Below are 14,792 nucleotides of genomic sequence, written 5' to 3' on the forward strand. Positions count from 1 at the left end.
CAGACAGCCCCGCTCCAAAGCTGCTGCGGCTCGCGGGATCGGGAGAAGAAGACCTGCGGCCCGGACAGGTAATATATGAAGCAAGAGCTGCAAGGACATCGGTAACGATGTCCCTGCAGCCCTTGTTTCACGATCATCAGGGCCGCGGAATAAGCCCAGTATACGAGCGCCGATCTAGCAGATCGGCGCTCGTTTACGTCGTTGATCGGGTACTGCTTGTCCGGTGGAATAGGACCCTAAGAATGGGGTGGTGACCAAGACAGACTGTCTCTACAAGCAAGTGGCAGACTGTCATAGCAGAAACTTAAGCCCCTATTTCACAAGGCGATCTTCGGGAGAAAACGAGTGCCGACCTGTCAGATCAGTGCTTGCTTGTTCGTCTTTTCCCGCTTGCTGTAGGCGCACACAGACAGCGAGTGGGTAAGTGCAGGGGGGAGGGGGGCCTTGGGGAGCTGCGGGGGGATGATTTTTAGAGCTTATAGGAGATATTGGTGGTCTGCTGCCGCTACTCCTATTGCATTGAATGACGGCAGCAGATCATTGCTATCTCGGCCGTTTGTCTTTCAACATGTTGAAAGACAATGATCAGCCAACATCGTTCATATGGGCTGATTGTTGCCTTTTATTACACGAGGCGATTATCGTCCGTAATGCCCGATAATCGTCCAAGTAAGCCTGATAATTGCTTAGTGTAATAGGGCCTTTGGTTGACCCTACATCTCCTTCACCATGTGCTACATCATCGTAATAAAGAACAATGGAGGGGACATCACTAATAGATAATTGACATAGATCAAGCTGCAAAGATCTATAGATATTATAAACCACAGCTAAAATCATAGGATTATAATTGTATACTCTCACCATTGTGGCTTATGGAGGAGATTTATGAGACCTTATACAAAAGAGCGGGTGAGCAGTTGCCCATAGCAACCAATCAGATGAAAACTTTAAATTTTTAAAAAGGGCCTCTGAAAATGAAAAATCTGAAAGCTGACTGGTTGCTATGGTTACTGCTCCACTGCACAAGGCTACTATATTTGCCCTATAGGCCACAAAACTGGCTCAGTCGCCCCTAGCAACCAATCACATTCCACTGTTCATTCCTCACAGACTCTTTGGAAAATTAAAGGTGGAATCTGATTGGTTGCTAGGGGGCAACTGAGCCTGTTCCACAATTTTTAAAAACTGTGAGCTCTTCTTGCAAAATGCTCTCAATCCAAGTTACTTTTACACAAGGGTACCACTGTATATATCTATCCTTGATATGCAGAAACTGTGTTGCCTATGTATTCATACAACCCTCACCTTTTGTTTGTGTTACAGGCGGCGGCCATTGTGCCGTTACATTGTTACAACCACCGGCTATAGCGGCCATGTTGGGCTCCTCCGTTAATTTAACTTGCTACATGCAGGTTATTGAGGTTAAACTGGATCGGGTCAATTTATACTGGTTAATCCTGGAGCAGGACAAAGTGAAAGAGTATCTATACCCCAAACAAAGACATATGACCCCCAGGGGCAAAAACTCACGGCTCATCCACCAGACGTTAAAGAATGATCTGTCCCTGGCCATCGACAACGTACAGCTGCCATATACCGACACCTACGTATGTGAGACGTCTCTTCTGATCGGGGCAAAAAATACAAGGAGTACCGGGAATGGAACATATCTACTAGTGTATGGTGAGCACATCTACAACATGTCCGGATGGGGGGGGGGGGTCACAGTATAGGAGTCCATGGCATATCATGCTCCTCCCAGTCTATGGCAGGCACTCACATATTGTGCTGCTGTGCTGACTGTTTTATTCCTCCTCCAGCAAGATGAGCAGTTTCTGTTCCTCCTCCATGGAGCTGACGTCCAGGAAGTGATCTACCTATCTCTCATATCTATCTTAATTATAATAATCTATAACTTATAATAATTTACAGATAATTTTACTATATCTATGAACCACAGCGACATCATCTGTACGGTTAGAGTGCAAGCACATAAGAAGGTGGACCTGTTTTGGGCATCCCAGGACCATGAATACAGCAATATTACATCCAGTGTGAATCCGGATTTAGACAGTTCCTATTGGCTCGTCAGCATTTTGACTAATGAGACCCAGCGGTGCCGACCTCACCAGAACCCCACCTTCACGTGCAACCTACGGTACCTGCGTCAGAGTCTGGCGGAGCGCAGCATTGAGGTTACCTGTGCAGGTAAGGTATGCCGCCACATTATACACAGCTGTATACAGTACAGACCAAAAGTTTGGACACACCTTCTCATTCCAAGAGTTTTCTGTATTTTCATGACTATGAAAATTGTAGATTCACACTGAAGGCATCAAAACTATGAATTACCATATGTGGAATTATACAGTATATGTAACAAAAAAGTGTGAAACAATATTCTAGGTTCTTCAAAGTAGCCACTTTTTTCTGTGATTCCTGCTTTGCACACTCTTGGCATTCTCTTGATGAGCTTCATGAGGTAGTCACCGGAAATGGTCTTCCAACAGTCTTGAAGGAGATCCAGAGATGCTTAGCACTTGTTGGCCCTTTTGCCTTCATTCTGCGGTCCAGCTCACCCCAAACCATCTTGAATGGGTTCAGGTTTGGTGACTATGGAGACCAGGTCATCTGGCGTAGCACCCCATCACTCTCCTTCTTGGTCACATAGCCATTACACAGCCTGGAGGTGTTTGGGGTCATTGTCAGGTTAAAAAATAAATGATTGTCCAACTAAACGCAAACCAGATGGAATAGCATGCCGCTACAATCTACAATTTCCATAGTCATGAAAATACAGAAAACTCTTTAAATGAGAAGGTGTGTTCAAACTTTTGGTCTGTACTGTACATGACAATATACATCAGTATACAGTACAGACCAAAAGTTTGGACACACCTTCTCATTCAAAGAGTTTTCTGTTTTTTCATGACTATGAAAATTGTAGATTGTAGCTGCATGCTATTCCATCTGGTTTGCGTTTAGTTGGATAATGGATGGCAATGCCAGGGAGCCCTTAAGCAATTTCTCCAACCCTGGTTTAGACGAAGAAGAATAACTGAATAGAATAGAATGATCCTCACAGCGTTTCTTGTAGAAGAGGGGAAGAGTTTTCTTGCTGGACTTGAATAAGGACTTAGCAAAAATTTGTGTCGGCCATACACCTTCAATTGGCCAAAGGATTATTCATACGTCAGTTATCTCTATATTGTTAGAGAGACAGGAGGTGACCAGAGGATCTTACTCCCATACATGTTACTGGATGTGGTAATTACACATCATGTTTAACCTTTGCACTGACAAAACCCTTCAGTGTATGTCGTTAAGCAATGTGCAAAATACATCAGCAGCACATACACTGAATATACAATATCCAAAGACTGCTTAAAGTGCAAAGCCAGACAACAACATTATACATTCAGCTGTCAAATGGGCATTGGGACACTGCAAACGTGTGTTAGGAGCCTGTACTATGGAACATCCCGTCACCATGTCATCTTCTGCAGGTTCTGAAAGATTTGATGAGTTTCCCTTTAAGCATGACCTCTTATCTTGTTTTCCTTCCCTCAGGTGACCTGGAGATATCACATTCCCCGCAGCACCCCATCTTCCTCTACGTCTCAGTTCTGGGTAACTCCCTCTTAATTCTGATTACAATTATTATTATATCTTTATGGTTGAAGAAGAAGAGGAACAGAAGAGTCCAAGTCGTTGTACCATATGCAAAATTTTCTGCTCACTCGAAGAGAAAACATACTGGCTGATCGGCTGAATACTATACGAGGGTTCATAGGTTTTTAGTAGTGTTCTTGTGGCTGTTCTATGTTGTTTGCTGATACTTCACACTGGACACTAAGTTGCTTCTCAGATGATGACAGGTTCCAGTTATACGCATAGCGGCGCTTATGAAAATGTGCTTAACTCTTAACTATCACCAGCTGGACTCGAAACCATTACCAGCTGGACTCGAAACCATTACCAGCTGGACTCGAAACCATTACCAGCTGGACTCAAAACCATTACCAGCTGGACTCGAAACCATTACCAGCTGGACTCGAAACCATAACCAGCTGGACTCCAAACCATTACCAGCTGAACTCTAAACCATAACCAGCTGGACTCCAAACCATTACCAGCTGGACTCCAAACCATTACCAGCTGAACTCTAAACCATAACCAGCTGGACTCCAAACCATTACCAGCTGGACTCTAAACCATTACCAGCTGGACTCTAAATCATAACCAGCTGGACTATAAACCATTTAAACCATTACCAGCTGGACTATAAACCATTACCAGCTGGACTTTAAACCATTTAAACCATTACCAGCTGGACTCTAAACCCTTTAAACCATTACCAGCTGGACTCTAAACCATTACCAGCTGGACTTAACTGTTGGAAATTCATGATCATACTGTACAGCGTTCAATGCCAAGCAGCTGCTGCAAAAGCTAGATCAATTCTAAGTACATTGCAAGAACTGAGAGGAGGATAGAGGAACATCCTTTACATAAGAAAGGAAGGCACTGGGATTAACATTACCGAAACAGGTCCTAGTACTGCAAAAGGCGTCTGGAGGGGCACCAGTGGAAACTGGTGCAGGTAAATGCAAGAGACAAGATGTCATGTGTGGGCGAACATTTATTAGCTGCAAGCCATGTGGGATATACAGCTACCTGTCTAGTAGAGCACATTTTATTTTACATTACATAGGTAATCAGAAGTGAGTGCAGCTCTGGAGTATAATACAGGATATAACTCAGGATAAGTAATGTCATTTATGTACACAGTGACCCCACCAGCAGAATAGTGAGAGCAGCTCTGGAGTATTATACAGGATGTAACTCAGGATCAGTTCAGGATCAGTAATGTAATGTATGTACACAGTGACCTCACCAGCAGAATAGTGAGTACAGCTCTGGAGTATAATACAGGATGTAACTCAGGATCAGTAATGTATGTACACAGTGACCCCACCAGCAGAATAGTGAGCGCAGCTCTGGAGTATAATACAGGATGTAACTCAGGATCAGTAATGTAATGTATGTACACAGTGACCCCACCAGTAGAATAGTGAGTGCAGCTCTGGAGTATAATACAGGATGTAACTCAGGATCAGTAATGTAATGTATGCACACAGTGACCCCACCAGTAGAATAGAGAGTGCAGCTCTGGAGTATAATACAGGATGTAACTCAGGATCAGTAATGTAATGTATGTACACAGTGATCCCACCAGCAGAATAGTGAGTGCAGCTCTGGGGTATAATACAGGATCAGTACAGGATCAGTAATGTAATGTATGTACACAGTGACCCCACCAGCAGAATAGTGAGCGCAGCTCTGGGGTATAATACAGGATGTAACTGAGGACCAGTACAGGATGATAATGTAATGTATGTACACAGTGACCCCACCAGCAGAATAGTGAGTGCAGCTCTGTAGTTTTCATGGTCCAGTATTTTGGCTTCAGCAGAATGTTGTGTTGGTCTCTCTATGTTACTTTGCTGTGTTAATAAAATGAGTTCATCTGAATGCGTCTATGGTGTTTGTTATACGGATATGTAATATATGACACTGATAACCACATGAGATACCACAAGATAAAAGAACCTTCTTTTCCTGTACCCCCTCTGTGCTTCTAAGATACGAGACCACAATATAGACGTCTCCGAGGTGGCTGCCAGATAGAAGGTGCTAATAGTGTAACTCTGTAGGCAACAACAGGATGTGATTTCTCTTGTATGTGGGACAGTATTAGTAGTAATAGACATTACAGGAATGAACCATTAGTCACATGATTTATAGGTCATTGTTTTCCATATTATACACGATAGGAACATAATAAAGTATAAATGAATAGTCACAGACTGCAAACTAAACTTTCCCTTCTTCTCCCACTATAAGGTTCAGTACAAGGGTGCGGAACACAACCCGTGGGCCCCCAACCATGCCAGATGTGTACAGCTGTGGGGGCTCATCCTATGCAGCTGTATACAGGCTCTGCGCACCGTATAAGTGATTATAGGGATATCCAGTGACCACAGGTGATGTCTACTGGTTCTTCTCCATCTGGCCCAGACCGCCATGATGGCTTCTACCAGTCACACCTCACCTCTGTAAACTTTACTGCCCAGATATCTTAGTCGTGTTGCTTTGCAGCAATGTCCCTGACTTCTGCCGGACAGACAGTGTCTCAGATGGTAATAATGCCCCCAAAATAACAGTTCTGTCTTTGTGTCCCATACAGTAATATTCTCCCCTTAGTGTCTTTCTTACAGTAATATTACCATTTAGAACCCTAAGACCTTCTGCAAGTAGCGTCCCGGCAGGTTGTCTCTTTGGATGCCGCCCCTTATGTATCACAATTGTTCCCCCTCATTGTCCACAGAAAAAGTTTTGGCTCAGTGCCCTCCTAATAATATTAGAGCTCCCTTGGTGCCCTCCTTAGAGTAAAGGTGCCATCTTACATGTCCCTATATAGTAATAGGTCCTCCTTATATGCCCCCACATAGTAGTAAGTCCTCTTTTTATATCCCTACTGAATATAGTAACAGTGCCTCTTAGTTCATTTTTTAATATTAATTGAGTCCCCTTGGTGCCCTCCTTACAGTAATAGCGCCTCTTAGTTCCTTATAAATATTAATAGACCCCCCCGCCCAACGGTGCTCTCCTTAGGGTACTATTACACGGAACGATAATCGGCCAAATTGGCCCTGTCCGGCCGATTATCGTTCCGTGTAATAAACACAACGATCGGCTGATCGTTGATATAGGTTTGGACCTATAATTGTTGGCACCGACCACGCATTGCTGCGTATAATAGCGGTGCGCCGCCGGCAACTGACGGTTTGCAAAGTGCATACATTACCTATTCAGGCTGCAGTGCTCCTCTTGTTCTGTGCTTCTAAGACAGGCCGCTCTGAAGCTGCAGTGCATGGGACCCGGGGAGAAGCACAGAACAAGAGGAGCCCTGGACCATGGATAGGTAATGTATGCCGTTTAAAGCAAGGGCTGCAAGGACATTGGTAACGATATCCATGTAGCCCTTGTTAAACAATTATCGGGCCGTGTAATAGGCCCAGTAAACGAGCGCCAATCTAGCAGATCGGCGCTCGTTTACAGTTGTTCTCGGGCCCCCATTGGCCCGTGTAATACTACCCTTAAAGTAATATTGCCTTCTTACATGTCCCCTATATAGTAATAGGCCTTTATTTTATTCCCCTATATAGTAATAGTGACTCTTGGTTCCCTCCTAATATCAAGTCCCTTTGGTGCCCTCCTTAGAGTAATAGTAATAGTATAGTAATCGTTCGGTTGAATAGCAGTTAACGATTAACGACCGAACGAGAAATCGTTGATCGTTTAATAAGATCTGGGCCTATTTTTATCGTTGCTCGTTCGTAAATTGTTTGCATTGAATAAGACATTGTTCGCAGTAGTGACGAACGCAATAGCGACAACAAGACGACCGCAAGAACGATCATAAGTAACGATTATCTTTTCATGTAAATGTGTGAACGAATGAAGGTTTTTCGCAATAGCGGTCGTTTGGACCGCTTATCATTAACGATTATGCGAACGATAATCATTCCGTGGAATAGGGCCCTAAGACAGTCTCTGTACCTGCTCTACTTGACTACACCTTTACGAACTCACTCAACTCAACTATTTCTCGCACTCTAAGCACCGAAGTGCAATGTTCTGTGTGGTCCCTCTAGAGAAAGGATTATATACCTCTGTGATTATTTTTGGCGCACGTTTCTACGGCCACGTGTTAACCTGTATTGCACAGAATATTTTTCTAATATGGAACCTAAGTTAAGGGAATTATAACTTAAGTAAAGTTATCTTCTAGTTAAGAGCTGGATTCTGTGTTTATTATTTTCCGCTGCACCAGCATTGGAGCACAGTTTAACAGAAAGGGAGACACATAGTGGCCATATGAATAACATTAATTTAAACAAAGAAAACTTAAAGGGGTACTCTTTAAAATCAACTGGTTCTTAGAAAGTTATATACTGTAGATTTGTAATTTACTTCTATTTAAAAAAAATCTCAAGTCTTCCCATACTTATCAGCTGCTGTATGTCCTGCAGGAAGTGGTATATTCTCTCCAGTCTGACACAGTGCTCTTTGCTGCCACCTCTGTCCATGTCAGGAACTGTCTAGAGCAGTAGCCAATCCCCATAGAAAACATCTCCTGCTCTGGACAGTTCCTGACATGGACAGAGGTGGCAGCAGAGAGCACTGTGTCAGACTGGAAAGAAAACACCACTTCCTGTAGAACATACAGCAGCTGATAAGTACCGGAAGACTGGAAATTTTTAAATAGAAATAATTTACAAATCTATATAACTTTCTGAAACCAGTTGATTTGAAAGAAAAATATTTTCACTGGAGCACCCCTTTAAATAATAGAAAAATTAAAAATGTGAGTATATTGCAAAACTGCTTGCTAGCATGACCCCTGTTGATTAAAAATAAAAAATAGTGGTGGTCAGCTCGCCTCTTAGTTGGGTTGAATTGGATCCTCATATGATGGAAGAGGGTGCACGGGTCCGGCTTCGGCCAGCTGCCAATTTGTGGAGCGGTAATTCATTTTGCCAATTCATGTGCGGTAAACAGGAAGGACCTACGCGTTTCGCGCATGCGCGCTTAATCATGGTTGAAACGCGTAGGTCCTTCCTGTTTACCGCACATGAGCTGTTTTTACTCTTTGGTATGAAATAAAGATTTTTGAATATTTTTAACATGGAGTGCTGGGACCATCACTTTCTGTTACTTCTCCTAAAAATAAAAAAGCCGAGTTCATACATTTACGGACGCAATAACGGACGGTATATGGGGTCGCTGTACACTATACGGCAGGATCAGTTAGCCATTGACTTACTTTATTTAAAAAATAAAAATAAAAAAATTTCTGATAAACACAAAAATGTGCAAAGCAGAAGCTGATGAGGACCCCCCCCCCTTTACCGCTCGTATTACAGTCTGGTTTCTGGAGTGTAATAACAATGAACTGTTTTTGTTCCTTGACACAAATTGTTCCACATCAGACGTCAGCCACCTCACTACCACAGACATCAGGCGCTCACCGTCACCAGGCAACCCGAGCAGGAAAGTAAACACTGCTGCAAATACAACTAAGAATAAAATATAGAAATTACTGTTCTTTATACAATGTATCTAAAATGCTAAGTAGAAGTTTTTGAATAGTCTATTAAAGGAGAAGTCCGGCCAAAACTATTTTTTAATATGTTATTACTTATGGAAAGTTAGGCAAATTTCAAATGTACATTAATTATGGGAAATGCACATATAGGGCTATTTCCCTTAATTTAGTAGATCAGAGAGACTTCAGATTCTCTAAAAAGAGATGACGTCACGAACCGGGGGTGTAATTACAATGGATCGCCTGCAGGGGCGCACTATATATAGAAGTCAATGAGTACCATTGACTTCTATATATAGTGCGCCCCTGCTGGACACTCCATTGTAATTACAATGGATGTGTATGTAAATGTAATACAGTATACAGTGTTTTTGATTGAATACATGTATGGAATACTTTGGGGAGCAAGTGTCAACCAGTACATAACAGTAAGCCCGCCGCCGCCGCCACCGAAAGCCCGCTGAACCGCCGCTCTGGACTACACTCAACTACTACTCTCATCAGAGAGAGTAGTAGCTGGATTCTATCGCCGACGCTAATGCTGCTGCTGCTGATGGGCGCAGGGGAGCCGCTCACTCTGCAGCTCTCATCCCCCTCCGCTCCCCCCTCCTCCTCCAGCCAAACTTTACTCTATGTGATCGCTGAATCCCCGCAGATGCCGCTCTCCGATCACGCATGCCGGCCGGGGACACCAGGAAGCACCGGGAGCCGGCATGCGTGATCGGAGAGCGGCGCCTGCGGGGATTCAGCGATCACATAGAGTAAAGTTTGGCCGGAGGAGGAGGGGGGAGCGGAGGGGGATGAGAGCTGCAGAGTGATGAGCGGCTCCCCTGCGCCCATCAGCAGCAGCAGCGGTGGCGGCAGCAGCAGCGATAGAACCCAGCTACTACTCTCTCTGATGAGAGTAGTAGCTGAGTATAGTCCAGAGGGGCAGTTTGGCGGGCGTTCGGTAGCGGCGGGCGTTCGGTGGCGGCGGGCTTACTGTTATGTACTGATTGATTACATTTATGGAATACTTTGGGGAGCAAGGACACTTGCTCCCCAAAGTATTCCATAAATGTATTCAATCAAAAACACTGTATACTGTATTACATGTACATACACATCCATTGTAATTTCAATGGAGTGTCCAGCAGGGGCGCACTATATATAGAAGTCAATGGTACTCATTAACTTCTATATATAGTGCGCCCCTGCAGGCGATCCATTATAATTACACCCCCGCTTCGTGACGTCATCTCTTTTTAGAGAATCTGAAGTCTCCCTGATCTACTAAATTAAGGAAAATAGCCCTATATGTGCATTTCCCATAATTAATGTACATTAGAAATTTGTCTAACTTTCCGTAAGTAATAACATATTAAAAAATAGTTTGGGCCAGAGTTGTCCTTTAAATCCGCACAGTAACTCAATGCTAAGCACTGGTTTTATATGTACATCTCATAAATACTGCCGCCATCTACTGTATGCCATGAGCAGTATATCAGAGGTACAAAGTCAATATAAAACTCACATACAGGGGTGTGACTGGGGTCCTAAGGAAAACATATTGTATTACTTTAATACAGTATACCTCTAAATAATGGTCATACAGTTACCAAATAACACCACTATAACAGGAACGAATGCTATCTGCAGACATATTACCGTAACACCATCACCACACGGTGACTAAATATTACCACCATAATGTCGCTACAAAAAAAAAAAAAGTAATATTCCAAGGGTTATATTACTAATAGTACTGCCCAATACCAATATAGAATAGACAGGTAATACTGCCAGACTATAACCACATACTGTACTACTACTACATAGTGACTGTTATTGAGGAAAAACCACTATATAGCCACCATAGAGTGACAGTAAGCAGCTCTGTAGACCATATAAGAGAATACACTTTAGTATTACAGCTGTATACAAATATCCTTCAAGTTCAGCCAAGTGCAGGGAATTACATCCAGTTACTCACAGGGGACGTCTACATTGAATCATCCACCTCAGACAGTAAAGATGACTACTTCCAGCCACAAAGTCTCCCCATGGGGCCCCATAACCCACTTCTATATCAACATCTTCTACTATGTTTTAAAAGTATAAGCGTGTCTTTTTATCAATTAAACTATATAACTCTGGTTCTGGTATTGGGTTGATGTGCCACATTAGGCTTTTGTTTGGTGTTGTAGCCATATAGGAATATAGGGCCGTTGTTCTGCCCGCAATTGCGGACAGAATATGAAACCAATGTTATCCTATGGCCCCGTTCACATGTCCGTACGGGGCCGCGATCCGTGCTGCAAAAAAATGGACATGTTGTAATGCGGACCGTTTTTTTGCGGCACGGATCTCTGGGGTAATGATGTGTGGATCTCTGGGGTAATGATGTAGTGCTCCGTGAAGCACGGAACACTACGGATACACATACAGTAGTGCGGCGACGGACTGCACTACGGGTGTGTGAATGTGGCCTCAGGTCAAGTTCCTGCAGGAGAGGCACAGGTCTCCTCTAGAAAAACACAAGGAGCCTTGCCATTTCTTTCCCTCGCTGTGGCTCTCTGTAAATACTCCTACTATGCTCTCTATAAATTGCTCTTTCCTCCATTGGAAATCATACAGTGGAATTAAAGGGAACCAATCACGCCGAAATTGCCCCCATTGATAAGGAAGCGTGCTGGTACATCAGCCAGCACGCTTCCCAAACATCCCCCTGTCCCCTCTGTCCCCTCTTTTGTTAGCCCGTAATCTTACTTTTGTGATGTCCCGCGCCGTATGCTAATCAGCCCTAAGTAGTCCGGGTGGGCTGAACTAGTCAAGGTGGGCTGTACTAGTCACGGGCCTGGGCGCTGTAATCACGCCCAGAGGGGCGTGATTCAAAGACCTTCGCTCCACCGACGTCATCTCTGGCCCGCGTTCACGTCGGCGGCGCGCCGCGTCTTTCGCATGCCGCGCATGCGCAGTACGGCGGGAGAAGACGCTGACGTACTGTGCGTGCGCGGCGTGCGGAAGACGTCGGCGTTGGAACGCAAGCGCCGCTAACGTCTTCCGCACGCCGCGCACGCGCAGTACGTCAGCGTCTTCTCCCGCCGTACTGCGCATGCGCGGCATGCGAAAGACGCGGCGCGCCGCCGACGTGAACGCGGGCCAGAGATGACGTCGGTGGAGCGAAGGTCTTTGAATCACGCCCCTCTGGGCGTGATTACAGCGCCCAGGCCCGTGACTAGTACAGCCCACCTTGACTAGTTCAGCCCACCCGGACTACTTAGGGCTGATTAGCATACGGCGCGGGACATCACAAAAGTAAGATTACGAGCTAACAAAAGAGGGGACAGAGGGGACAGGGGGATGTTTGGGAAGCGTGCTGGCTGATGTACCAGCACGCTTCCTTATCAATGGGGGCAATTTCGGCGTGATTGGTTCCCTTTAAGACAGACATCTCCCGCCACCTTGTGGTCCAAATGGACGCTGCAGCTCTTTTATGCTGGCACTTTGTTACATCCGCTACTCCAGTGCATACATCTGATTTCACACTCTGCGGAGGTGTTTAGGGGTATGACTAGGAGGTGTTTTAGGAGTAACGCTGGAGATGTTCTGGAGTATAACCAGTAGGTGTTGTAGGAGTAATGTTACAGGAGTATTGCCAGGATCTACCCATCACCCACCCTTCCCCTCATCCATCCCCTTCATGGTTGAACTTGATGGACATGTGTCTTTTCAACTACTATGTAACTATGTTTGGTGCCCTACCACTGGTGCTGTCTAGAACACCTGAGTAAGTCACTCTTTCAGGTTCACAAGTGGGAGATGTAGTACTGAGTTTTCCCCACTAGGTGTCAATGCTGTTAAACGTAACCTGTTGCACAGCTGAAGGACTTGTTTTATACTATGTGTTCTGTGCTGACCAATTCCAGGTGCTGGTTCTCTTCTACCTATGTCTTTTCTCCTCTCTGTCACTTACACTCAGCCCCACCACTCACAGGAGGGTTTAGTATTAGCCCCTGGAGGAGGAGTTAGCCTGGTGGAGGAAGTGAAGTCAGTTCCTAACTAGTTTTTAGTGTGATTGAACACAAACAGACCCAGTCTCTGCAGACTAAGTTAAGCCGGGGCCTGGCTTGGCCAGGATCTGTGACGGGGAACAAAAATTACAAACCAAAGACTTTCTTTTATGCAAGTAACTACAGCATTTAGGCAGTGCTAAGCTCACCTAAGGGGGAGAGAAGCAACCTAGGATAACCCTTGCCCACACCAGGACCCTCTCTAAACAGTGCAGGGAAGTCTTTTGAAGCAAGCAGAACTTACCCCAGTAGGACAAAGCTACCAGGGAAAAGGTCCACGTATCCTACTGCACAAAACAAGGCAAGTGGGAAGTCTCGGAAACCAACTAAACCCAGATAACCGATGACTGGGGCTTATATTACCCACCTAGGATTGGTACCTCGCAACTAGTGGGCATAGGAAAGTTCCTCTTCTTCTTCTCTCTCTAGTACCTTCTACGTTTACAAGCACTGGTTACCTCTGTGTCAGCACGAAAGTCATGTGTCAAGATTTGCACTACTGTATCACATGTACTGTTGAACCTGAATCTTCCTTCAGGAAAGTGTTCTATTTTTTTGACTAAATGCACAGGACTCTGGTCTACTCTGTTAGCACCTGCACCCACACATACACAACCATATACTTAGATTATCTCCCCGTTCTGTGAGAGGCAAATAACACTTCCTGCAGGATATATAGTAGGTTATAAGTATGGGAAGGCTTGAGATTTTTTCAATAGATGTAAATAACAAATCTATATAACTTTCTGACGCCCCCTTTGAGTGGGCACTTGGATTCCCTGGGGAAGAGAGGGTGCTCCATTACTCCATTACTGTTATTTCCCCTCTTTCCTGTTTGTCTTGTCTTTCCTATTGTGCCTTTGTTGTTATTTTATTCCTCTCTTACATTTTCTTCTTGTCTTGAAGCGCAGAGGCAATTGGCTGGTTGTACACGTAGGTAGAGATAATTTTGTATTCCACATTGTGCAGCTCTGTATATAACTTCTGACTTTAAACATGTACTGCCCTTTATTTTCCTATGATGACTATATATATATATATATATATATATATATATATATATATATATATATATTTATATTTGTTAGGGACCAGATTAGTCTTGATCAATTTATAAGTTTACTGTTTATTATACCTGCAGTACCACTGCTGACCCTGGGGTGTGCTGATAAGGCACAACAAGTTCATAATCCACAGCAGGGGTCTCAAACTCGCGGCCCGCGGGCCAACTGCGGCCCTCGGGACACTAGTTTGCGGCCCCCACCTCAATGGTAGCTTCCCTGTAAGTGCGGCCCTCATCAGCAGCTCAGCCGCGATTGGCTGAGCTTAACTTTATGCTCAGCCAATCGCGGCTGAGCAGCTGATGACGCGGCAGAGGGAGGCTGGCATCAGGGACGGCTGCAGCTGTTCGGCCGGCCTCCCGAAGATGACGGAGAGGTGGGCAGCGGCGGTGGTGGTGGTGGTGGTGGGAGGGGAGTTGTGCGGTGCAGGGGCCAACAGCCGCCTGGCAGAGCCGCCGCCCCCTAGCGTCCCTGCCACACATGCAACTCCCCGGTCTCTGG

The 14,792-nt window shown here is 44.8% G+C and overlaps 2 protein-coding genes across 3 annotated transcripts in view; one reads left to right on the forward strand and one right to left on the reverse strand.

Moving 5' to 3' along the window:
• LOC138769243 (phospholipase A2 inhibitor and Ly6/PLAUR domain-containing protein-like) overlaps nucleotides 1-897 on the reverse strand; it is a 40,071-nt gene extending 39,174 nt beyond the window's left edge. Inside the window, exon 1 of the mRNA XM_069947584.1 lies at nucleotides 865-897. The gene's annotated coding sequence lies outside the window, so the exon portion shown is untranslated. The remainder of the gene's footprint in view (nucleotides 1-864) is intronic.
• LOC138769242 (uncharacterized) overlaps nucleotides 1-5,517 on the forward strand; it is a 26,578-nt gene extending 21,061 nt beyond the window's left edge. For both annotated transcript variants that reach the window (XM_069947580.1, XM_069947581.1), the window contains exons 3-5: nucleotides 1,327-1,686; nucleotides 1,936-2,211; nucleotides 3,574-5,517. In XM_069947580.1, coding sequence (XP_069803681.1) covers nucleotides 1,327-1,686; nucleotides 1,936-2,211; nucleotides 3,574-3,767 — 830 coding nt within the window. In that variant the 3' untranslated portion in view covers nucleotides 3,768-5,517. The remainder of the gene's footprint in view (nucleotides 1-1,326; nucleotides 1,687-1,935; nucleotides 2,212-3,573) is intronic.
• Nucleotides 5,518-14,792: the final 9,275 nt, after the last annotated feature.

This window comes from Dendropsophus ebraccatus, chromosome 12 (genome assembly GCF_027789765.1).
Source record: "Dendropsophus ebraccatus isolate aDenEbr1 chromosome 12, aDenEbr1.pat, whole genome shotgun sequence".
NCBI lineage: Eukaryota > Metazoa > Chordata > Amphibia > Anura > Hylidae > Dendropsophus > Dendropsophus ebraccatus.